Source organism: Chrysemys picta, chromosome 3 (genome assembly GCF_011386835.1).
Source record: "Chrysemys picta bellii isolate R12L10 chromosome 3, ASM1138683v2, whole genome shotgun sequence".
NCBI classification, from domain to species: Eukaryota; Metazoa; Chordata; order Testudines; family Emydidae; genus Chrysemys; species Chrysemys picta.
This window is the reverse complement of record NC_088793.1, coordinates 93,737,303-93,762,179: the sequence shown is the minus strand read 5'-3', so window position 1 is coordinate 93,762,179 and position 24,877 is coordinate 93,737,303. Positions and strand designations below refer to the sequence as shown.

At 45.2% G+C, this 24,877-nt stretch overlaps 1 protein-coding gene across 24 annotated transcripts in view; it reads left to right on the top strand.

Annotated features, from left to right (window-relative positions):
• Positions 1 to 20,273: 20,273 nt before the first annotated feature.
• The window catches only part of TBC1D32 (TBC1 domain family member 32), a 159,162-nt gene continuing 154,558 nt past the window's right edge, over positions 20,274 to 24,877 (top strand). For 2 of the 24 annotated variants that reach the window (XM_065588432.1, XM_065588445.1), the window contains exons 1-3: positions 20,828 to 21,309; positions 21,501 to 21,575; positions 24,385 to 24,539. In XM_065588432.1, the coding sequence (XP_065444504.1) occupies positions 21,564 to 21,575; positions 24,385 to 24,539 (167 nt within the window). In that variant the 5' untranslated portion in view covers positions 20,828 to 21,309; positions 21,501 to 21,563. The other 22 variants (XR_010599620.1, XM_065588425.1, XM_065588429.1 and 19 more) reach the window with 19 other exon arrangements.

Here is a 24,877-nt window from a genome sequence, read left to right as displayed (position 1 = left end):
CAAAAGCATTGTAACTCAGATGGAACAATGAAGTAATTGATAACAATGACACATTGTACAGGTTAAGCTGAGACAGATAGAAAACAAAAGGGAATTCACAGATTTGTCAGCTGCAGAACACCACATCAGGAAAGAGGAGGAGTTGATTAATTGCTTCTGAAACATACCAGTTTGACATTCTCAGAGGAATTAGTATTCAGCTAATTTACTAATTTAGGAATTAGTAAGAAAAATCTTGAGCAAGAGATCATGGACTAGTTGTACTCATTCACTGTATGGAAGACAAGATTAAATGCAGGCAGTATAAAGGTATTCAGCTTCTGAAAGGCAAACCTGCTGAAATTAAAAGGACTGTGTGGCAGCATCTTATGGATACTGAATAGGGACTTACTGGGAGGAAAGAAGAAAAATTACTCATGTTCAGTAAAAGAATAGGAGAAGTACAAAAAAACCATTGTGACCATCCAGCAGATTCCTTATAAAACAGAAGGGTAGTAAAGATTTATTTAAAAATCTGAGGCCCCGATGCCTCCCTACGTGGGGATAACTCACATAGGAGTATGTAAATTTATACCCATGGAGTTTCTTCCTTATTTTTCCATCAGCTATGGTTGCTCAACTGACAAGATAAGTGAGGCTATCAGGGGATCCATTGGCGACAATGAGCATCCATGCAGAAACCCTCAGCTTTTGTACTGCTACCAAACCATCCTTAGCAGTATGGCCTCTTCCCTTCTGCAGAGCTGGAACTCCACAAAGCACTACAAAAGTGGCTTCTAAGGAGTGGCAAACGGGGAAAGTATCCTGCAGATATCATTTCTCTCTTCCATGATGACCCTCCCACTATACTGCAGTTGGGATCTGCAGGTCCCAATCCACTCTGCTTGGAGAAGGGCACACAAGTCTCCAAATGGGGATAATATCTATCAGATGACTCTACAATGGATCAAACCACCAATAACTGCTTTGCCCCAGCCTGTAACAAAAATGCTTGAAAACAATGTGAAGTATATTGAGTTCAAGACAAATGTGATATGAGGAGGTAGATCAAAAGGATGTTGTTTGAATTAAAATACTATTGTGTCTGGTATGGAGATAAAATTGGCTGACTGACTAGAGTGATTATAAATGGTGCAAAATCAAACTGCGAAGAGGGACTGAGTAGGATTCCATAGCACCATTTATATTTTCCACTTGCTGTCCATAGATAACTTTTGTAGTGTTAATGGGAATGATGCCCAGACATCGGTTAGGCAACTCACCTCACAATGTTCAGTAATCCAAAGATCACTGAAGACAATGGTAGGAATAATTTTAACTCTGTGTGAGAGCAGAGTGTTTTATTAACACAAAACATTTTAGTACTTTAGGAAATGTCTCCAGAAAGCAACCCCTTTAATCTGTGAACGTCTATCAGAGATTTTCTAAAAGCAAGCAAACAATAATAATCTGTGCTTTATTCTTTACTTTGTATTTATTCCATGCTTGTATAATGTGCTCACTTTGGTATCTGAGATATCAAGCTGTAGTTTTAATATACCACATTCAAGTGGCATGACGATTGATACAACTCTGTTTTTATTTATAGTTTATTGCTTTACCTTGCATACATTAACTAAAAAGAATGAATATAAATCACACCTTTTAGTAATTCCACCACAAAAGAAAAATCACAATGAGAAATATTTTTGAGTAGTAATTGCAACAAAAAAAGCCCCGCACCGTCATATTCTTTTCCTTAATAAACTAATGCTTAAACAAATGTCAGATTTCAGGTCAACAGCTTCAAAAATCTGAGAGATGTGCAGGGCAGCAGTTAAATATTGCTGCCACCTTCAGGTTACAGATGGTATAAACCACAAAAACTAATTAGAAGAGAAATTACTGTTAGACTATATTGAAGAATTATGGTAAAACCACCAGTTAGCACTTATATCATGCTTTACATGTTCATAGTACTTTTCACATTAGCAATGTGAAGTAGATTTTATTATCCGCACTTTACCAATGTGAAAACTAAGAAACCTGTATTAAGCAATTTGCCTAAAACCATACAGAAACAGTGACATACCCAGGATTAAGTTCTTGCCTCCCCTGAAGTTATACCAAAGAAGAATTTGGCCCATTAAATCCTTGCCTTGGCCATCCAGACATGTACTACTGTCACTGAGACTTGTTTTGCTATTGACTCATTGAGATTGTTATTCATTATTTAAGTGCAGAGTATATTCCCTGTACTGTATTGTAGAGGGTGAAAGACTTGATGTGTGGTGTTATTAAGGGCTAAACCCCAAGCTGGGAGCAAGAAAGTTCTGGGTTTTAATCTTGGCTCTGCCCCTTAGTCACTATAATGGTGATAAAGGCCATTAATCCTTCATTCTTACCTATTTTGTAATGCAGTAAATGGAATAGCTTAAACTAGTTACACACCAAATCAATAAGCAGTGATCAAAAACATTATTAGGTACTGCAATAATTCAATGAGATGGGGGAAAAGAGAAAAGCACAAATAAGTGACCTAATGCTGATGCCTGGAACCTTTTAACACTGAGATTTATACTCACATTTAGAGATGAACGATCAAACTATTTTGGTAGCCAATTAGAATACAAAATAAAACTATTATAAAATATTGTAATTTACTATAATATCTGAGATCGTCTATATCCAACCAAGGATGCGGTTCCAAAGAAATCAGAAGATGACTAGGGATAGCTCAGTCTGCTATGGCCTCCCTTAAGAAAGTGTGGACTGCTGAAAAACCTAATTTTTTCCATAACCATTTATGAACGTGAATCATGGGAAGTTAATGCTGCTGACAAGAAGAAAATTGAAGCTTTTGAAAAGTAGTGCTGGTGAAGACTCTTGTGTATCTTCTGGGTGTGAAAAGAAAAAAGAAAAGATGAATGCCTATGTTAGAAATACTATTGGAGAGAAGCATACCCTGAAGTCAGAAATCAACAAACACAAACTTATGTACTTTGGTCACATTAGGCATAACAAGGAAAATAACATTAAGAAAGTTAGCATGGAAGGTATGGGGGGGGGGGGGTGGTGGTGACATCATAGCAGGGGAAAACCTGAGAGGAGATGGATGGATGATGTGTAGCATATCACGGGAAGGTCAGCTGCTGATTGCCCAAAGTTGGCAATGGATCATGAAGGCTTCCAAAATTTCTGCTACAATGTCACAGATTTTCACACATGGAATAAATGTATTTACTTATTTATGGGAAACAGCTTCTTTAAAACAACTCCAAAGATAATTTTCCCTTTCACGGACCACAGTTTTACCATCTGTCATTGCTTTTCTCTGATAACATTTATTTCACCTTTGCCTGAAATCCTGAGGAAACACTGAAAGCAGTTCATAGATGTCTGCACTAATGTACTGTATTTTCTGGCGTATAAGACTACTTTTTAACCCAGGAAAATCTTCTCAAAAGTTGGGGGTCGTCTTATACGCCGGGTGTCGTCTTATAGGGCGGGTGCTGAAACTTCCGAGCCGGACTGGAGAATCTGTGGTCGCCGCATATGGTGGGGGGAGCTCAAAAACGGCCGCAGCCGCATCCCCGCCCGATGACGAGGTGAGGGGGCGCCTCACCGGGAAGGTGTAAGTGAAGGGCGGAGCAAGCTGCAGGGGTCCGGGACGCCCGGGGTATGGAAAAAAGAGATAGAGCGGCGCTGTGCCCAGAAAAACACGCCTCTTTCACCCGTCTGGCCCGCCCTTGTATCCTATTACCGTACCTCCTTCTCTGCCTCTCAGATCTCGCTCCTGAGGACTGCAGTGAAGCGGCGCAGGCGCGCATGTGCGAGATCTGAGAGGCAGAGAAGGAGGTAATAGGATACAAGGGCGGGCCAGACGGGTGAAAGAGGCGTGTTTGCGCTAGCGCTCTGATAGTCTTGGAGACAGGGAGGGCTGGGCAGGTAGGGAGAGCTGACCAATCCAAGCAGGCTTTGTATACAACAACCAGCCAATCGCCGGTAAGGTACATCGCTTGCCGTGATTGGCTGGTTGTTGTATACTGGGTACCACATACAGTACAGCACCAGTATCTGTACCTGTTCATACAGTATAGCACCAGTACATACAGTACAGTATACAAATGTCCAACAGTCAAAACCCCATCATGGCTCCACCAGCAAGAAGAAAGAAATATGAAGCCAGTTTCAAACTTAAAGTTGTAAACTTTGCCATGGAACATAATAACTGCGCTGCTGCAAGACAATATGGAGTAACAGAAAAGATGGTTCGGGACTGGAAAGCAAATGAAAAAGCATTAAAGAGTATGCCAAGGGGTAAGTGTGCATTAAGAAGAGGCACTCCACATTGGCCAGAACTCGAAAAACATGTAGCAGACATGGTGAATGAGCATCGCCAAAACGGTTATGTAGTGACACGAAATAAAATACATTTGTTTGCACTTCAGTGGGCCAAATCTAACCCAGATCACAGCAACAGATTTAAGGCCACTGTATCCTGGTGTACTAGATTCATGGGAAGGCATAATATGGTACTGAGGCAAAAGATGAAAATTGCCCCAAAATTACCTGCAGATCTTGATAGCAAAGTAAATAGTTTCCATCGATACGTAATACAACAGCGCACTAAACATGGCTATGCGTTAAGTAGTATTGGAAATATGGATGAAACTCCAATGAATTTTGATATGGTTGGAAATAAAACTGTCCATCAAAAAGGTGAAAAAACAATTTTAATTAAAACAACAGGACATGAGAAGTCCAGTTTTACAGTGGTACTAGGATGCACAGCTGATGGCGCCAAACTGAGACCAATGATTATTTTTAAAAGAAAAACAATGCCGAAATTCAAGTTCCCTGTTGGTTGTTTTGTACATGTGAATGAAAAAGGCTGGATGGATGAAGAAGGGGTAAAGCTATGGCTTGATAATGTATGGAGCAGGCGACCAGGTGGACTTATTCAAAAATGTAGTCTACTGGTGTGGGATATGTTCAGGGCTCATTTAACTCCCAGCACCAAGCAAATGCTTGCAAGACTAAACACAGATGCGGCAGTTATTCCTGCAGGATTGACATCGTTGGTACAGCCACTGGATGTGTGCCTAAACAAGCCATTTAAAGATTGCATTCAAGAACAGTGGAATGAATGGATGGTTAGCGGCGAAAAGTCATTCACAAAAGGAGGAAACATGCGTGCTCCACAGTTGGATGTTTTGTGCAAGTTTGTCATAAAAGCCTGGAATGATATTGATGCAGAAACAGTAATCAAGTCTTTCAAGAAGTGTGGCATATCAAATTCATTAGATGGTATGGAGGACGACTACTTGTGGCAAGATGAAGAGGAAGCCGAAGCTGAGACCACACCATCTGATACGGAATTCGATCCATACGATGACTGCCTTACAAATGTATCACAAGATGTCATTGATGTACTTATGATATCAGATGACGAACAGGAGGATTTTGAAGGCTTTTAAAGGGAAACTGTCACGCCAGCAAAACCTGTAAAAATACCGTAGCTTGCAGTTATGATGGGCGTTGCTAACTCGCCAGGGACTTGCCCGGCACTTGCTCTCTCTCTCTTGTTTGTTATCTTCCTCCTATCATCATCAGTTCCAGTTTGGTTGACAGCTTAGAAAACAAACAGCATGGCAGCTCCCATGGGTTTATTGTCTTATCCTTCCTTTCAGCTTTAGAGTGAATTAGGAAAAGTTTAATCCACTTGCACTGTTTTATGTTTACATGTTTGATGACAAACAGCCTTATGTTTATAAGTGACAGTTTTCCTGCTAAGTACCTGTATGTCATAAGCATTTGAATTAAAATTACCATATTGAAATCAAATCGGATGTTTTTTTAATTTTTTTTTTTGGTGTGCGTTGGAAGAGGGGTAGTCTTATACGGCGAGTATATCCCAAACTCTATATTTTAACTGGAAAAGTTGGGGGTCGTCTTATATGCCCAGTCGTCTTATACGCCGGAAAATACGGTAATTATGTTCAAAGACTCTGTATTAAAACAAACACAAAGAGAACTCATGGTGAATGCATAAACACAAATTTTGTCTGTCTGTTTTGTTTTTAAGGGGAAGCCTGCCATAGATAGCTGTGTTAGTGTTTTCCATTGCCACTTGGAAGAAGGCCTGTCTAGGGACTGTCTACAGAGTTACACCGGTTTAACTTAGATCGGTTTAGTTAAACTGGTGCCACTTTTGTTTATTATATCAGTTTAAAATGGCTAATATCAGTTCAGTTTCTATCTCACTGGTGATAGCTAAATATATACAAACCAAGTTTAAACTGATAGACTTGGAGCGGCGAACAGCAGAGGCTAACAGCGGGAGTTTGCCTGGGAGTTCGCGTGGGGAGAGCGCACCGAGGCTTTCATCTGCAGGTTTCTCTGAGTAGTTCCTGCAACAGTTGAGGAAGCTCTTAAGAGGACGGTGATATGGAAGGTGAGCGATCAGCTGTTGTAACCTGCACAGGTTGTGCCATGTTTGTCTTTCTTCCACAGTACAGAAGCGACTTTGTCTGTACAAAGTGCAAGCTGGTCTCCATATTGGAAGAGAAGGTTCGAGGGCTGGAGAAACGAGTATCGACTCTGAGTTGCATAAGGGAAAATGAAGATTTCCTGGACAGACGTCAGGAGATGCTTCTACGGCCGCAATGTTCTGGAGATTCAGAGCAGGCGCAGCAGGGACAGAAGGATTGTGAGGAGGTTTGGCAGCATGTGACCTCCAGAAGGAGAAAGAGGAGCGTCCATGCACCAGCAATGGAAATACAGGTGAGCAATCGTTTCCATGTTCTCTCTACAGGTACTAATGCGGAGAGTGTACTAGATGACCCATCTGAGGGAAGGGAGCAGAAGGAGACTCCACCGATTGGAAGGCAAAAGATGCACTGTCCTAGGGATGGGGGTTCCACGACCACCACTCCCAAGAGGAGGAGGAGGGTGGTGGTGGTCGGGGACTCCCTCCTCAGGGGGACTGAGTCATCTATCTGCCGCCCCGACCGGGAAAACCGAGAGGTCTGCTGCTTGCCAGGAGCTAGGATAAACGACGTGACGGAGAGACTGCCGAGACTCATCAAGCCCTCGGATCGCTACCCCTTCCTGCTTCTCCACGTGGGCACCAATGATACTGCCAAGAATGACCTTGAGCGGATCACTGCAGACTACGTGGCTCTGGGAAGAAGGATAAAGGAGTTTGAGGCGCAAGTGGTGTTCTCGTCCATCCTCCCTGTGCAAGGAAAAGGCCGGGGTAGAGACCGTCGAATCGTGGAAGTCAACGAATGGCTACGCAGGTGGTGTCGGAGAGAAGGCTTTGGATTCTTCGACCATGGGATGGTGTTCCAAGAAGAAGGAGTGCTAGGCAGAGACGGGCTCCACCTAACGAAGAGAGGGAAGAGCATGTTCTCCAGCAGGCTGGCTAACCTAGTGAGGAGGGCTTTAAACTAGGTTCACCGGGGGAAGGAGACCAAAGCCCTGAGGTAAGTGGGGAAATGGGATCCTGGGAGGAAGCACAAGCAGGAGAGCGCAAGAGGGGAGGACTCCTGTCTCATGCTGAGAAAGAGGGACGATCGATGAGTTATCTTAAGTGCCTATACACAAATGCAAGAAGCCTGGGAAACAAGCAGGGAGAACTGGAAGTCCTGGCACAGTCAGGGAACTATGATGTGATTGGAATAACAGAGACTTGGTGGGATAACTCACATGACTGGAGTACTGTCATGGATGGATATAAACTGTTCAGGAAGGACAGGCAGGGCAGAAAAGGTGGGGGAGTTGCGTTGTATGTAAGAGAGGAGTATGACTGCTCAGAGCTCCGGTATGAAACTGCAGAAAAACCTGAGAGTCTCTGGATAAAGTTGAGAAGTGTGAGCAACAAGGGTGATGTCGTGGTTGGAGTCTGCTATAGACCACCAGACCAGGGGGATGAGGTGGACGAGGCTTTCTTCTGGCAACTAGCAGAAGTTGCTAGATCGCAGGCCCTGGTTCTCATGGGAGACTTTAATCACCCTGATATCTGCTGGGAGAGCAATACAGCGGTGCACAGGCAATCCAGGAAATTTTTGGATAGTGTAGGGGACAATTTCCTGGTGCAAGTGCTGGAGGAACCAACTAGGGGCAAAGCTTTTCTTGACCTGCTACTCACAAACAGAGAAGAACTAGTAGGGGAAGCAAAAGTGGATGGGAACCTGGGAGGCAGTGACCATGAGATGGTCGAGTTCAGGATCCTGACACAAGGAAGAAAGGAGAGCAGCAGAGTACGGACCCTGGACTTCAGAAAAGCAGACTTTGACTCCCTCAGGGAACAGATGGGCAGGATCCCCTGGGAGAATAACATGAAGGGCAAAGGGGTCCAGGAGAGCTGGCTGTATTTTAAAGAATCCTTATTGAGGTTGCAGGAACAAACCATCCCGATGTGTAGAAAGAATAGTAAATATGGCAGGCGACCAGCTTGGCTAAACAGTGAAATCCTTGCTGATCTTAAACGCAAAAAAGAAGCTTACAAGAAGTGGAAGATTGGACAAATGACCAGAGAGGAGTATAAAAATATTGCTCAGGCGTGCAGGCGTGAAATCAGGAAGGCCAAATCACACTTGGAGTTGCAGTTAGCAAGAGATGTTAAGAGTAACAAGAAGGGTTTCTTCAGGTATGTTAGCAACAAGAAGAAAATCAAGGAAAGTGTGGGCCCCTTACTGAATGAGGGAGGCAACCTAGTGACCGAGGATGTGGAAAAAGCTAATGTACTCAATGATTTTTTTGCCTCTGTCTTCACAAACAAGGTCAGCTCCCAGACTGCTGCACTGGGCAGTACAACATGGGGAGAAGGTGACCAACCCTCTGTGGAGAAAGAAGTGGTTCGGGACTATTTAGAAAAACTGGACGTGCACAAGTCCATGGGGCCGGATGCGCTGCATCCGAGGGTGCTAAAGGAGTTGGCGGGTGAGATTGCAGAGCCATTAGCCATTATTTTTTAAAACTCATGGCGATCGGGGGAGGTCCCAGATGACTGGAAAAAGGCTAATGTAGTGCCCATCTTTAAAAAAGGGAAGAAGGAGGATCCGGGGAACTACAGGCCAGTCAGCCTCACCTCAGTCCCTGGAAAAATCATGGAGCAGGTCCTCAAGGAATCAATTATGAAACATTTAGAGGAGAGGAAAGTGATCAGGAACAGTCAGCATGGATTCACGAAGGGGAAGTCGTGCCTGACTAACCTAATTGCCTTCTATGATGAGATAACTGGCTCTGTGGATGAGGGGAAAGCAGTGGATGTGTTATTCCTTGACTTTAGCAAAGCTTTTGATACGGTCTCCCACAGTATTCTTGCCGCCAAGTTAAAGAAGTATGGGCTGGATGAATGGACTGTAAGGTGGATAGAAAGCTGGCTAGATCGTCGAGCTCAACGGGTAGTGATCAATGGCTCCATGTCTAGTTGGCAGCCGGTTTCAAGCGGAGTGCCCCAAGGGTCGGTCCTGGGGCCGGTTTTGTTTAATATCTTTATTAATGATCTGGAGGATGGTGTGGACTGCACTCTCAGCAAGTTTGCAGATGACACTAAACTAGGAGGCGTGGTAGATACACTAGAGGGTAGGGATCGGATACAGAGGGACCTAGACAAATTAGAAGATTGGGCCGAAAAAAACCTGATGAGGTTCAACAAGGACAAGTGCAGAGTCCTGCACTTAGGACGGAAGAATCCCATGCACTGCTACAGACTAGGGACCGAATGGCTAGGTAGCAGTTCTGCAGAAAAGGACCTAGGGGTCACAGTGGACGAGAAGCTGGATATGAGTCAACAGTGTGCTCTTGTTGCCAAGAAGGCTAACGGCATTTTGGGCTGTATAAGTAGGGGCATTGCCAGCAGATCGAGGGACGTGATCGTTCCCCTTTATTCGACATTGGTGAGGCCTCATCTGGAATACTGTGTCCAGTTTTGGGCCCCACACTACAAGAAGGATGTGGAAAAATTGGAAAGAGTCCAGCGGAGGGCAACAAAAATGATTAGGGGTCTGGAGCACATGACTTATGAGGAGAGGCTGAGGGAACTGGGATTGTTTAGTCTCCAGAAGAGAAGAATGAGGGGGGATTTGATAGCAGCCTTCAACTACCTGAAGGGGGGTTCCAAAGAGGATGGAGCTCGGCTGTTCTCAGTGGTGGCAGACGACAGAACAAGGAGCAATGGTCTCAAGTTGCAGTGGGGGAGGTCCAGGTTGGATATCAGGAAAAACTATTTCACTAGGAGGGTGGTGAAACACTGGAATGCGTTTCCTAGGGAGGTGGTGGAGTCTCCTTCCTTGGAGGTTTTTAAGGCCCGGCTTGACAAAGCCCTGGCTGGGATGATTTAGCTGGGAATTGGTCCTGCTTTGAGCAGGGGGTTGGACTAGATGACCTCTTGAGGTCCCTTCCAACTCTGATATTCTATGATTCTATGATTCTATGACTAGAGTCCACAAACAAACATTGCACCAACTTAACTAAATCAGTATAAAATCACACCTTTATGTTGGTACAATTCTGTATGTGGACCAGGCCTAAAATTGTTATTCCTGGCCTCTTATTCCAGGGGAGAGAGGTTAGAAATTGGGACAACAAATCAAAAAGGACTCTTGCATAATAGTGCTGAGTGCCAACTCAGGGCCACCAAGTCAGATCACAAATATGAACTTTATTGATAAAAATGTAGGTTCATGTGTTCACAACCTGTGATTTTGCTACATACATTTTATAGGAAATTTTTCTGTGGATATTTTGTGAAGAAAGAAAGAAAGAAAGAAAGAAAGAAAGAAAGAAAGAAAGAAAGAAAGAAAGAAAATTAAAGCTTGTACTGTGATTTACTTCAACTAACACGAGCAGAAGGGAGCAGAAGCAAACAGAATTGGGTTAGAAGGCATGAGAGGGAAAACATCAGTTCCTCTTCAGGCTCCGCATGAGAACCTGGAAGTGTTTGCCCCAGAGACTGTAGGACAGGAGCTCTATATACTGGGAGAAGCATGCCAGAAAGCAGCTGTTCTCTGCTGCATCCTGTCCTCCAAGCCTGGTGATTGACTGCACAAAAATTAATACTGCTCCAAGAAGCGTAAATTCTATTACAAGTATGCAACCTCTGTAGTGAAGGGAGACATCTCCTGCACTTCCTCGATGAGGACCAATTATCACCCTAGAAAGGACACTGCAGTCTCAAAGAGAGCTTTCTCCATTGATCCCCAGGATTTGCAGGGATGAAAGTCTTGCTGTCCGGCCTCATGTCTCTTACCCTTTGTGACCAGAGATTTTGCCTCTATTGCCCAAAATGCCTTACAACATTTTAAATTGAAGATTTGCAGAAATCTCGAGAAAGGGTTTAAATTCAGAAAAATTATGAAGTGCTTAATTGGACATAAAATGAGTGGCAATAGTATCAGGATCCTTTGGAATGCTCAGAACAATAATTACTTTTAGGAATAAATCTTTAATTAAATAAAAATTTAGAATAGTTTAAATTATAAAATCTAGTAATGGTGGCTATCGGGTGATGTAATATAGTGGGAGAGCCCATTTCTAGGACACATGGGGGTCCATTGCCTATGATGTAATGATCCACTTCCTGTGATGCAATGGTAAATTCAGTTTCCTGTGGGGAATGATTCAGCAAAATTCCATAGAGATCCATTGAAGCCCATAGGAATACATAGGGCTTTCAAACAGGAAGTAGCTAGGGTTCATCCAAAGGTCAGCTGAAAAACTCCATAGGAATACATTGAGCCCATAAAAGTCTATGGGAGGAGGAGGAGCTACTAGTACACATAACTAATTAGCATATAATTAACATGTGCTAATATCTAGAAGCTGATTCGCTGAGCTTTAGTGTCACATGTCGGTGCACGTGACATAAATTACTATAGGCAAATCCCTGAAAGTTGATTGGCTGAATTATGATAATAAATTATAGCTAATGAGCTGCCAATCGTATATAAAGGAGACGGCCAGCAGGCTAAAACCTTGTAGGGGACAGGGACCTGAAGGAGACTGGATTCACAGAGCTGCGGCCCAACCACACCAGCAGAACATTGCTGGGTAAGAAAGCTAACTATTGCCTTACAGCAGCAGAATAACTAGCTACCCATGATTACAACCATTGACAACACTCGTTAGCCTCAGACAACGCTCACTAGTGGCCATCGTTCACAAAGCAGCTACTACTGTAGCAGCATCACAAGCTATAGCAACAGCTTCTGTAAGAAGCTAATGGCCTTTCCATCCTAGCAAAGCAGTTACAACAGCACTGCAACCCACGCTTCCTAGCATTGTTCCCAAGCAGCTCTTGCAGCAGCAGTAACAGCAGTCCATGCAGGGTTCCAAGGTTGCCCTGGCAATGGCCGTTTCTGCCACCCAGCCAGCAGAGGCCACCGTAGCAGCTACAGGGGGTCCCTGGTATACATCCCCTTTTCCATTGTTTCGGATATCCATCACTAATCAATAGGGGAATGCGTTCTGATTCATGTTGGTCCTTATCTGCATATCCATGGTTTGCACAGATCGGGACCGACATAAATTGGAACACGTTCCCCTATTATACAGTACAGTACTTGCATCCACCAGTGGCCCACAGGGCTGCCAATCAACTCCTCCCCCTTCCTCCCTCACGTGCCTCCTGCCTGCCATAATCAGCTGTTAGGCATCGTTCAAGAGGCGCGGGGGAGGAGCGGTGATGGGGGATTCCTCCTTGCCCCTCCCAGTGCCTCCTGCCTGCTGCGATCAGTCTTTAGGTGGCGTTCAGGAGGCACGGGGGGGGGGAGGGGGGAGGAGGAGAAGTGGGGATGGGGTGCTCGGAGGAGGAGGAGGCAGAACTGGACGGGAAGAGGCGGGGCGGCCCAGAGTACAATACTGTCCTGTACCCGTCATGAGTGCAAAACGCGTTCAAAGTGTTAAGAGTGGGCCTGTGTCTAAGAGGCAACGTAAGAGGGTAACATTAGAAGTGAAATTAGATGTTATAAAGCATATTGAAAGAGGTGAGCATGCAGCCGATGTTGCTCGTATTCTTGGTTTGCTTGCTTCAATGATACGTTCAATTTTTAAGAGTGCCATTTGAATTCGTGAAAGCACTTGAAGTGCTACAAAATTGTCATCAATGAAGATAATGAAACAGAGAAGAAGTACAATGGAAAAGATGGAATGTTTGCTGCTTGGATTGATGACCACCATGAAAAGAAAATGCCTGTGAGTTTAAGCTTGATTCAGGAGAAGGCCAAAAGCCTGTAAACTGATTTAAAGGAAAGAGAGGGAAAGAGCTCAACAGCAGAAAAGGAGGCCTTCAATGCTAGTTCCACAGATTTCAGAAGTGTGCCAATCTACATAATGTAAGAGTCACAGGAGAAGTGGCTAGTGCGGATGAAGAAGCAGCTGAAATGTTTCCTACGCAGCTATACACAATTGTTTCGGAAGGTGGCTACTCTCCAAAACAAGTTTTTAACGTTGACGAGATGGGCCTTCACTGGGAGAAGCTACCAACGAGGACTTATATTTCTCATGACGAAAAGACTGCCCCTTGGTTCAAAGCCTCAAAAGATCACTTAACCCTTCTGCTTAGGGGAAATGCAGAAGGTGATTACAAGTTTGAAGCCCTTGCTTGTTTACCACAGTAAAAACTCAAGGGCAATGAGGGGCTACGTCAAGTCTTGTCTCCCTGTAGTTTGCTGGATGATTTGCTTCTGCTGGATAATGCAAGTGTAACCCTTCTGCCAGGCCAAGTTGATAGCAGCAAGGGCCGGGTTCAGTACATAGGGGTCCCTTCCCAACAGCGTGACACAGAACCAGCTCGAGCCCCCACCCAGTGACCTGGGAAAATCTTACACAAACCCCTAGGCGCCTCGAAGAGGCAATATTTCCCCCTCTCGCAAGCACAGAGCCTCGGTGTAGCAGAAAATGTTTAATAACATGAGGTAAACGACATAGCATTAAATTGGGAAAACACCACAACTAGAGTTCATAGACCAAACCATGAGCGAAGACCCACCCCAGCAAATTGGGCCGTGTCCTCTCCCGTTGGTTCTTGAAACCAGCGACCCAAGAATCACCAAAGTCCCAAAAGTCCACTGATCCCAAAGTCTCTTGGGTCCAGCAACCCAAGAATCACAAAAGTCCCAAAAGTCCGACAACCCCCCAAAGTCTCTGTCCCTGATCAGTGCAGCCCCAGAGTTCAAAGGGGGGGGGTGAGCAGGGTGTTAAGGGGCACCTTACGTGATCCGAGGCCACCCCGGCTGCTTCTCCGTGGGGTTCCACCGCAGCCTTACCACGAACTGCTCCACTCCACCCGCAGTCCCACTCCTGCCGTCCCACGAACTGCTCTGGCAGCTGCTCCGCTCACCGACCTGTGAGCCGCGCCGCGCCGCTCCGCTCCGCTCACCGACCTGTGAGCCAGGCCGCTCCGCTCCGCTCCGCTCCACTCACCGACCTGTGAGCCGCGCCGCTCCGCTCCGCTCACCGACCTGTGAGCCAGGCCGCTCCGCTCCGCTCCGCTCACCGACCTGTGAGCCGCACTGCTCCGCTCCGCTCCGCTCCGCTCACCGACCTGTGAGCCGCACTGCTCCGCTCCGCTCCGCCCGTCCCTTGGGCCGCTCCCACAAGGCTCTGCTCTGCTCGCTGCTCCTCCAGCCGCTCCGCTCGCCCCCGCTAAGCTAAGTTAGCTTAGCAATATAGCTTCAGGCTCCCCCACTAGTTAACACAGCCTCAGTGATCTCAGCTCTTAAATAGCTTTAGCTCTTTTGTGATTTCAGCTCTTAGTGATTTCAGCTAGTAGTAGGGGAGCCCCAGTGCTGGTGCACTATCAGCCCAGAGTGAATTCAGCTCAGCAGTCCGTAACTAGACTCCTAAGGGAATCAAAGTTAGCTCTGACATTCAACAGTGGAGAGAGGAGGAGGTGCAATTGGTGTTTCAGGCCCACAAAAGGGACCCACACCACCAGGTACCAATACCTGCCCCCAACCTCTCTCAATTCACTGGGTTTTGTAACCCATGCCCCTTGACAAGCAAATGCTACTTAGGTAATGGTGAATGACTCACTCAGTCCTTCTGTCATACACCAGTTCCACTGGCCTTGATTCACAGAATCAGGGTAACAAAACTTTATTCTTCCTGCCCCAATAACAGAGAAACTGGGGATCCCACACCAGCCAAAGTAACCACTTTGAGTTGCTGTTGTTTCCTGCCAGGCGAGTGGGTGTACCTATGCAAACAAGATCAGCCCCTGGAGTTCTTTTCCACACTCGCCATAATTCACCACCAGATGTCAGGGTAGAGCTCATCCTGACTCTGCTTACACAAGTGCCCATGAACTGGACTATGAAGCCCTCTGCCTGAACATCACGGTCCTATTTTTGCCACCCAATACCACATCATTGCTGCAGCCTATGGACCAGGGTGTAATGGCCACATTCAAGGCTTATTATCGACGGACGATGTTCTCCATGCTGATTAAGGAGATGGCAGGTGAAGGAAAGCCCAGTGTAAAGGAGTTTTGGAAGTCCTACAACATCTTGAACAGCATGGAAAACATTGATGTGTCATGGGAAGAGGTCACTTTGCAATGTATGAACAGCATTTCGCGCTGTGCATGCCCAGATGCCGTCCACAGCTTTGTGAGATTTGATGCCATTCCTGCTCTTGAGCAAGAAATTGTCAAGTTGGCGAAGGATGTCAGCTTCAAGGAGATGGAGGATGATGATGTACAGGAGTCTCACGCTGAGCAACTGACAAATGAGGAATGGATTGAGCTGGACCAACAACGGATATCTGAAGAAAGCAAAGATGATGATGACAATGATGATGACGTAGGGCAGGAAACCAGGAGTCTGACAACAAAGAATCTCTCCTGTTTCTTTGGATTGCTGGATGAGATGACGGAAATCATACAGAACGGTGATCCTTTTCATGAATGGTCTGCCAACGTCCCCAGGGCTCTCAATGATACACTGGCTTGCTACAGGGATATCTATCGTTCAAAGATTCATGCAGGAGAACAGACATTGATAAAATCCTTTTTTAAGATTTCTGCAACCAAAAAGTCAGCCACAGAAAAGCCAGCCCAAGAAAATCCAGCCACCACCCCTACCTAAGTTTAACGTAATTGGCACTGTTTTATACTATATTACTCTACTGTATTTACTGTATTAAAATGTTCTATGTGTTTGAATGGTAGGGTTCTACATTATTTTATTAAATGTTTTATGTGTAAAATGTGTACTATTTAACCTGTCATTGCGAAAAGGCACACTGTTTAGGCAAAAAAAGCATTGTCACAGTGAGCGTGGTGAAGTTGTGAACGCATCCCCCTGTTGTTCCATTATTTCTTATGGGGAACAATTCCCCGGTATACGTTGTGTATATCTTTTCAAGAACGCAACCCCAATATATACAGGTGACCCTCTGTACCTCAGCAGCAGCCAAGCAGGCTTGTGTATCTGCTCCCTGAGGAGAAACTTTACCTCAGTGGAAGCAGGCAGCCCCTTGAACAATAGCACAGATTGCCATCAGCGCTCCCTAAACATTGCTCCCAAACGATAGGGTCTCAAACTCCCGGCCCGTGGGCTATCTGCAGCCCGTGAATCTCCCCAATGTGGCCTGTGGGGCTCCAGCAGTTTTAGGGCCGGGTCTCTCCCTTGGCCCCACCTGCCGCCCCCGGGCGCTCTCCCCCCCCAGGCGATTTACAATGGCCCGGGGCCCCGGCAGCGCAGTGGAGCTGAGTGGCGTCTGCCTGCTCACTCCACATGTCTGCTGGCCACTCCCTGCGGCCCCGGAGCAGGGTGGGGTTGTGCCTCTGCGCATTGCCCCTGCGGCCAATGGGAAGCTGCAGGGGCGGTGCCTGGGGACAGCAGTGTGCAGAGGCCCCCCCGTCTCGCCTTGGAGCCCCACGTAAGCGCCGCACCCCTCAACCCCCTCCCAGAGCCTGCACCTCCACCCCTTCCCACATACCCCTCCCACCCCCAAACTCCCTCCCAGAGCCTGCACCCCCTCCCCCTTCCCACACCCCCGACCTCCAAACTCCCTCCCAGTGCCTGCAACCCCTCCTCCTGCACTCCCACCCTCTACCCCAGCCCAGAGCCTGCACCCACACCCTTTCCCACACCCCTCCTCCTGCCTCCAAACTCCCTCCCACAGCCTGCACCCTCCCCTTCCCATACACACCATCCCGCCCCCAAACTCCCTCCCACAGCCTGCAACCCCACCCCCTCCTCCTGCGCCCCCATCCCCTGCCTCAGGCCAGAACCTGCACCCAGCACCCAAACTCCATCCTAGAGCCTGCACCCCAGACACAAACTCCCTCCCAGAGCCCAACCTCTCACCCCTTCTGCACCCAAACTCCCTCCCAGAGCCTGCACACCAATCCCCTACCCCAGACCTCCCCCCCCACCCAAACACCTTCCCAGAACCTTAGGCAGGAGGGGGGGGTGGAGTTTGGGGGGGGGCAGAGTTTTGGGGAGTGGGTTCTGGGTGGCATGAGTAATATTATTTGAGGACTGGCACTGGCCCTAAGCTAAATTGAGTTTGAGATCCCTGGCATAGACAGAGCAGAAGGACCTCTAACATGATTCAGAGGGATTGTTAAGAAAGCTCTTATAAGTCCAGTCTTTCTTTTATTTTACCATTGTAGAATGTATAGGCCTCAAGTGTAAATAAGCTGGATGTTTGTGGTGAGATCTGCTCCTACCCATTTAGTAACCGCCAGGCCAGTGCTTACAAGATGCTTAGTTTAAGTATTTAATATTGAATGTTTAATTAACATGCTTGATTGTTATATTGTTATAAGGTATAGAGTAGTAAATGAATGATTCTACTGTTATATAATTATATGCCATAGAGTTAATTGAAATTGTTATTATAGTGTTGCCTTTTTTATTTGCCGGGCTGTTTCATTCCCTTTTTAACCGTAACCCTATTATATCTATTTCTATTCTTTCACTGAAACCACTCACTTCTAAATAAATATTACTTTTGTTTTCAAAGATTTACTGCTTAACTGTCCATTCTTGATCAGAAGGCTGTATTTATGTCCTTTCAAGGGAAGTTAGCTTGCCACAGCTTTCCCTGGAAATTCCTTAATTACCGGAATAGATAAATTAAGAATAAAGATTTTAAATTAAAAGCAGTGTTTTTAAGAAAACTCATTGGTTCGATATAATTGGTCTCAAATCTTCTGGTAACACTTTGATAGGAACATTCCAAGCAAAATCTTGAAAGTGAACCTTATGAAGCTTACTCACCCACAGATTTTTAATGAAGGGGGTACAATATAATCCTATATTATTATCAAGACTTAAAAAGTCTATCAGAAACTGATAGGCAGGGACAGTCTGGAAAATATGGAGAAAGCTAGCAGGTGCCAAGGGCAGTGAGCAAGTAAGATGCCCAGCATCCTTCTCCAGCTGCTAAGAAAGGTGAGAGTCGGTGAGTTAGGTGCCTGTACCTTCCCTATTAAGCTGACTGTTAGGGTACGTCTATACTTACCCGCTGGTTCGGCGGCCAGCAATCGATCTTCTGGGATCGATTTATCGCGTCTTGTCTAGATCCCAGAAGTGCTCACCGTCGACGCCGGTAATCCTGTTCTGCGAGAGGAGTAGGCGGAGTTGACGGGGGAGCCTGCCTGCCGCGTGTGGACCCGTGGTAAGTACCTTTAAGTTTGAACTAAGATACTTCGACTTCAGCTATGTCATTCACGTAGCTGAAGTTGCGTATCTTAGTTCGAACTGGGGGCTTAGTGTGGACCAGGCCTTAGTTGTCACAACTTTGAAACTATATTCCCTTTACCATCATTTTTGGGGTCTTCCTTCTAGTCTCTTCCTCTCCCTCCTGCCCAGTTTGTTTCATCCTCCTAACTTCTGCAGGAGCTCATCTAGCTTCTTAAATGACTGCAGATTGAAAGCCAGAAACTGACAAGACTTCAGTTAGTTTTACCGTGTTTCCCAAGCCTGTTAGGAACAGGCAGTGTGAATGGCCAAAATATTGTCAATTTCCTTTCACTGCTGACAGCTGTCATGCATGCACCTGAGGAAGTTTCTTAAATCCTACTTGATAGGACAAGTGGATGTTTCAATCTGATACATTATTTATTTTTTATCACCAATTTTTACAGATAATTAGTAAGTACATATTGATCACTTTGACCCTAACCTGCAAGTGAGTCCATGCAGGTGAATTCCTCATACGTGCAGAGCCCTCTTGACTTAAAGCTTGCCCAGTCATTTGCAGGATCAGGGTCTTAAAAAGAATACCAGTAACACTGATAATTTGATAATCAATAAAATGATTACATTTTGAATAAAATATTCAAGTTTTAAAAATAGAATTATATTTATGTAGCATGAAATTTAATAAATAATTATCAACTTTATCTCTTTCTCCATAATGTACATGTATTGTATCATATCACTGTATTGTTTATTGCAACCATCTGCTGAAAAATGATATGGAAATTAAAGTTTATGGTGCAGTCCTGCTTCCACTCTTGCTTGGTGCTCACTTACTTGAAGGAAAGAAAATCTCAGTAAGTATCAATTTTAATGCACTTGTTATAATATTTCCCTCTTCTCATGGAAAATTCTGTTGTCCTATGACACTATAAATCCTTGTACGTGCAGGTAGCCCCATTGTACCTGAATCTGCTCTCCTACTGGTGTAAATCTGTACTAATAGCACTAAAATCAAACGAATCACACCAATGTAAAAGCAAAGTAAGGGACAGGATAATCGGGTCCACTAGCTTCTCATCTGAGTGAGGGTGGGCAGGCCTGAGTCTGTACTCCATAATGTTGGAAATTCCGAGAACAGATTTTTCTGAAATTGTTTTAGGTAGTGTCTGGTTGTTCTTCCATAAACTCTGGCCTTCCCTGGAAAGTTCTCCAAATTACTGACCCATGGGCAAAAGTAACCCATGACTTCTGCTCTCTTGCCATTACTTTATGATAAAGAGTGGGTGTATGCAGGGCCACCGAGAGCGGGTTCGGGCTCTGGTGAAGGGCGGACCAGCTAAACAGGGCCAATGAGGGTGGGGGAGGGGGGGAAGCCGGGCCCGGAATTTTTTTGGGCCCCCCAGCAAGGGCAGACCGGCTAAACAGGGCTGACCAAGCGGGGTGGGAGGGGGGGGGAGGGGAGAAGCCGGGCCCCGGGCCCCCTTCGGGACTGCCGGGCCTCAGTAATTTGTACCGGTTTCCACCCCCCGCCCCTTGTCGGCCTGGGTGTATGGGGCAGAAAAATTCCCTAAGTGTTTAGAGGGCAGACAGGGAAGAGAGCAGATCGACACTGTACAGAGACAGACTTCCTCTGCTTTGCACAATGATCTAGAACAGATATCAGGAGATTCCCGGAGAAAACTGACAGCATGAGAGTGTGGCTGAAAGCAGGAGATATGTGCAGCGTTGTTGTAGCCCTGTTGGTCCCAGGATATGAAAGAGACAAAGTGGGAGAGAGAGATAATATGCTGTATTGCACCAACTTCTGCTGGAAGGGACAAGCTTCACAGAGCTCGCTCTCACGTTTGGAGAAGGCAACCAGATGCGATAAGTGGGATGGGGAGAGGGAGGAAGTGGGGTGGCTTAGGGTATGTGTCACTCAGCGGTGTCTTCCCTCCTTCCTCCTGCACAATGGTCCCACCAAGCTCGGAGCCGCCTCAGAGTCCCGTGTCCCTGCTCTTCCCACCCGCCTCCCACCCAGCCCCTGCCTCAGTCGCCCCGCCCCGCCAGGCCTCTCGCGATGTTGCTAGGGGGCCGCGAGAGGGTGCAGCAGGCGCGTGGCTAGTTGCTAAGGGCCGGAGCTTCCGCGAGCGGTCGGGGGGAAGCGACGCTGGAGTCCCCGCCGTTGCCACAAGGTGACTCCCGCCCCCCTGGAGCGCGGCGCTGCGGGGGAACCACCGGCCCCATGTCCGCTTCTTTGCACTGGAGACCTCCCGGGGCCTGGCTCCCACCCCGCCTCCCGGGCTGGCACCTGCCCCTCCGCGGGCCTGGCTCAGTGACCTGCCCGGGCTGGGATCCTGGCGGGAAGGGGGTGTCTGTGAGCGGCAGCCGCTCCCCGCCTGGCCCGCGAACCAACCGGGCGATCCTGCTCAGGGCGGGGCGAGCGGGGTCAGCCTGGATCCGGGGAGAGGGACCCGGGCCCCGCCCCTGGGGGCTGTCCGGGGGTCACGCGTAATTTGGTGATTTTCAGCCCCCCCGTGACGCCGAAACAAATGCGCCGAGTTAAGGCCCCAGCCGCCCCCCGTCACCTAATGTCCGGGCAGCCTCCGTCGAAGCGGCTCCGGGACGCTGCGGAGCCTTAGCCAGGCCGGGGGAGCCGCGTTCCCAGCCCCACGGATCAAAGGTGTTTCCTCCGCCCTTGGCAGCGGTGAGAGGCCGCGGGCCGGCAGGGTAACCCCCCCCCCCCCCCCGCGGGGTTCCGGGCGTCCTGGGCACTGCGCATTAACGGGGTAGAAGCGTCCGCGTCAGGGGCAGCCAGCAGTTCAATTGCGCTTTTTTTTTTTTTAAAGCGCTTGTGTTGCTTCAAATTTGTAGGTTTGACAGTCACCTTCTTTAGGCGCAGGGTGACAAGGGCCCATATTCTGATTTCAGCAATTGATGTGGATGAAGGTAATTGACATCATTTATGTTGTCAGGTGCACAGAGTACTGTTATTTGTAACCACTGTAAATTAAAAATCAGGCTGTTCCCTCAAAATTTTGAAAGGTACCTTGCCAAAATGAATAATGGGTATGTGCCCATTTATGCTTCTTTATAACATATAAGAAAGACCTGAAAAACTGCCCCACCCCTCAAAAAACTCCCTCCCCACCCATTACCTCCACTTGTTTCCATTAGAAATTTTCTAGTCCTTTCTAGTCTGGACTCCTAGCAAAATGATTATATCATAGGCGTCAAGAGTAAATGTTAAGCAATTGAATGGAGTAGGAATTTTTAGTCAGACTATTTTAAAATGCTGTTAATTTATAATTGAAGCTAAATTAATTTTAACATTTTGGATTTAAGGTGGCTTTTGGTAAATTTCATTACCCCTACTCCTTCGTTTAGAATGTTAAACTTTAGTCCTACGAGCTTTTTCTCATGGACGGACCCTTATTATTATGGAGCTGTAAACAGGGATCTGACTACATGGATCATTTTACAGGACAGGTCATAGACATCGTAACTGAGAGGTCCTATATTAAAACCAGGGAAAACTAGACTTGACATTTCAGTTAACCTTCAGTTAAAAGGTAGATCTAAATCTTTCAGGGAATCAAAAAAAAAAAAAGTGTCAAAAAAAAACACCTTTATGTTGTCCCTTTCAGCTGATGGTATTTTAAACCAAATGTTTATTCAGAGCAAACTAGAAACAGTATTCATGATGTCTTTACAAATACTTTGCAATGATCTCTTTCTTCCTTTATTTTAACTTTTAATGTGCCTGTTAACCAATACTCTAAATTTTTACACAATTTAAAAACACTAAGTTGTTCATGCGTGTGTGTGTGTATATGTGTTGTGTCTGTGTGTGTGTGTATATATAAAAACATTAAAATGTTAAATGACTCTTACTAAGGGGTTGAAGATTACATGTGGAAATATCAGATTCACAAACTGATAATAGAGACCCTTGTGAGGGTGTATCATTTACCTCCTTGGAATGCATTGAGTTTGATTAATTTTTTAGAAAGACTGAGGGTTTTTAAAAATAGGGAATGGACACCATGGAGTTGTAAGAATACGACAGGGAATACAGCCTGTCTATTTTAAAGCTATTTCTGACATGCTTTTTTTGGTGGCAAGAAACCTGAGCTAATTTTGAATTGTGTTTGATCAAAATAAAATGTTGTTGTACAAGTTTACTAGTTTGGCAAAGGAAAATGTTAAACCAATTAAAATAATGCCTGAAAATAGTATTTTAGTAGAGTTGCAAGCCCTGGATTGTACTAAATATGACTCTAATCAATGATGTTTTGCCACAATTTGATTTCAGGTTTGAAATATAAAAATATCCACTATCATTAGATAAATGCTTCAAATTGTGAACGTTATTGACTGTTGTTGAAAGATTGTTCAGGTTTTAAATATTATAAATCTTTTGCGGAAAGCGGTCCTTAAATTGTTCTGGGTTGGTTAATACTGGTTGTTAGTGGCAGTTATTCATTGTACAGATATTAACTTTGCATATCTCATTTATATACAGGCATTTACAGGTTTTTAGATTAGTGCTTTTTATAATTTGAAAAAAAGTAATCGTCTCAAAATCATCCTTCCTTGATACAGATTATGAAAAATCCAATCACCGCTGTGGAGTAGGAAACTTTCCTTGGAAAACGAGATGCTTACGCCATTACTCTAGGCAGAAATAAAGCTTTCTTTCTTTCTTTCTTTCTTTCTTTGAAAGAGTAAACCCTCACAACATGAGGTGACACAAGGATGTCTTGCTGACCTGGCATACAGACAGCTCTAATGCCTTACTTTTGCTGCTCATAGTTTTCTTAGGACTCTGTAGAGTGAAATTTACAAGTCTCTGGTCAGGCCACTGTGATATTGACAGCCATGTGGACAGTTAAAAAATGATGTCGATTTCACTTTGCTCTTGATGTTGGGAAAACTATGAGCACAAGCCAAATCAGGCCCTGGAGCTATTCTTGGGGAGGAGAATCCAAAAATCAGAGGTTGTGGGAGGATGTTGAATAGGAGAGATCCTTTGGACTATAGAAGGCTCTGTGGTGGACTGAGAAAAGAAAGTCATTTCTCCCTTTTAACATGCAAACTGGTCCATGCTGTAAATTTATCAAGCACATATTAGTCAGAGGCTGGTATGAAAGAAGATGCTTATAAGAGGGGTTCCAGTCCCAGGGCATCTTCCTAATAAGACTCCCAATGCCCTTTCATTTTTCAGCCATGCTTATGTATATGAAGGGTTGGGAGATGGCTTCTGGGTTTCTCATCAAGGTATTATCTTTAGATCTTATTGGTGAGGAGGCCTCTATATTTTTATATCTGCTGCTATCTAACAGGCTTAGTCCTTTGAGTAGTAAGTGTTCAAGGGGTCTGCATGCAAACTGGAAACAAAATAAATAGGTTGTAGTTCTCTCACCTTTAGTTATTTCAGTGTAAGGCTGAGTGCGGGCATCTTTATTTCAGATTAAGAGTGTCCTATTTCAATTTAAATTAAGTAGATAAGAAATTGATTTGCCATTTTGAAGTAGGGCATGCATAAATGGAAATAAACTTCTTAAATCCTTTCTCTGTATGAATGCAATTATATGTTTATTACAGTTTTTGGCAAAGTGAGGGTATAACTTCATATTATTGGTGACCAGAGGAAAAAAGTGATATTTGTATGAGAGATTAGTACTCTTATTTTAGGATATTGAGAAAACAGACATAGGAAATGTACAGTTACAGTACTTTCATATGTTTCAGACAGATGTCTCATTTCTCTTGTGAAGATGAAGCTCTGTTACAGTCTATGCTCAGACAATTACTGCAGAGTGTGAAGGAAAAAATCACAGGAGCACCATCAGTGGAATGTGCCGAAGAGATTCTTTTACATTTGGAAGAAACGGATGAAAATTTTCACAAGTAAAAATATTTTTGTTATTTTAATTTTATGGAGTCATCTAAGTGCTGTCAACTGTTCTGTGAAGGGAAAATGTTTACTACCTATATTGACTTATATATTAAGAAAATACTTTTAACTTCCCTATTACTGATGAGCTCTGGAAGAATGTTACTTCAGAGATTTAATAAACTATATTTTACTAGTTCTTATTTTTTTTTCTGTTGGTATTTTCTTTCTTCTTTGGCTGAAATATTATCAATAGAGTTGTCATAGGTTTCACCCCCACTCTGAACTTTAGGGTACAGATGTGGGGATCTGCATGAGAACCCCTAAGCTTAATTACCAGCTTAGATCAGTA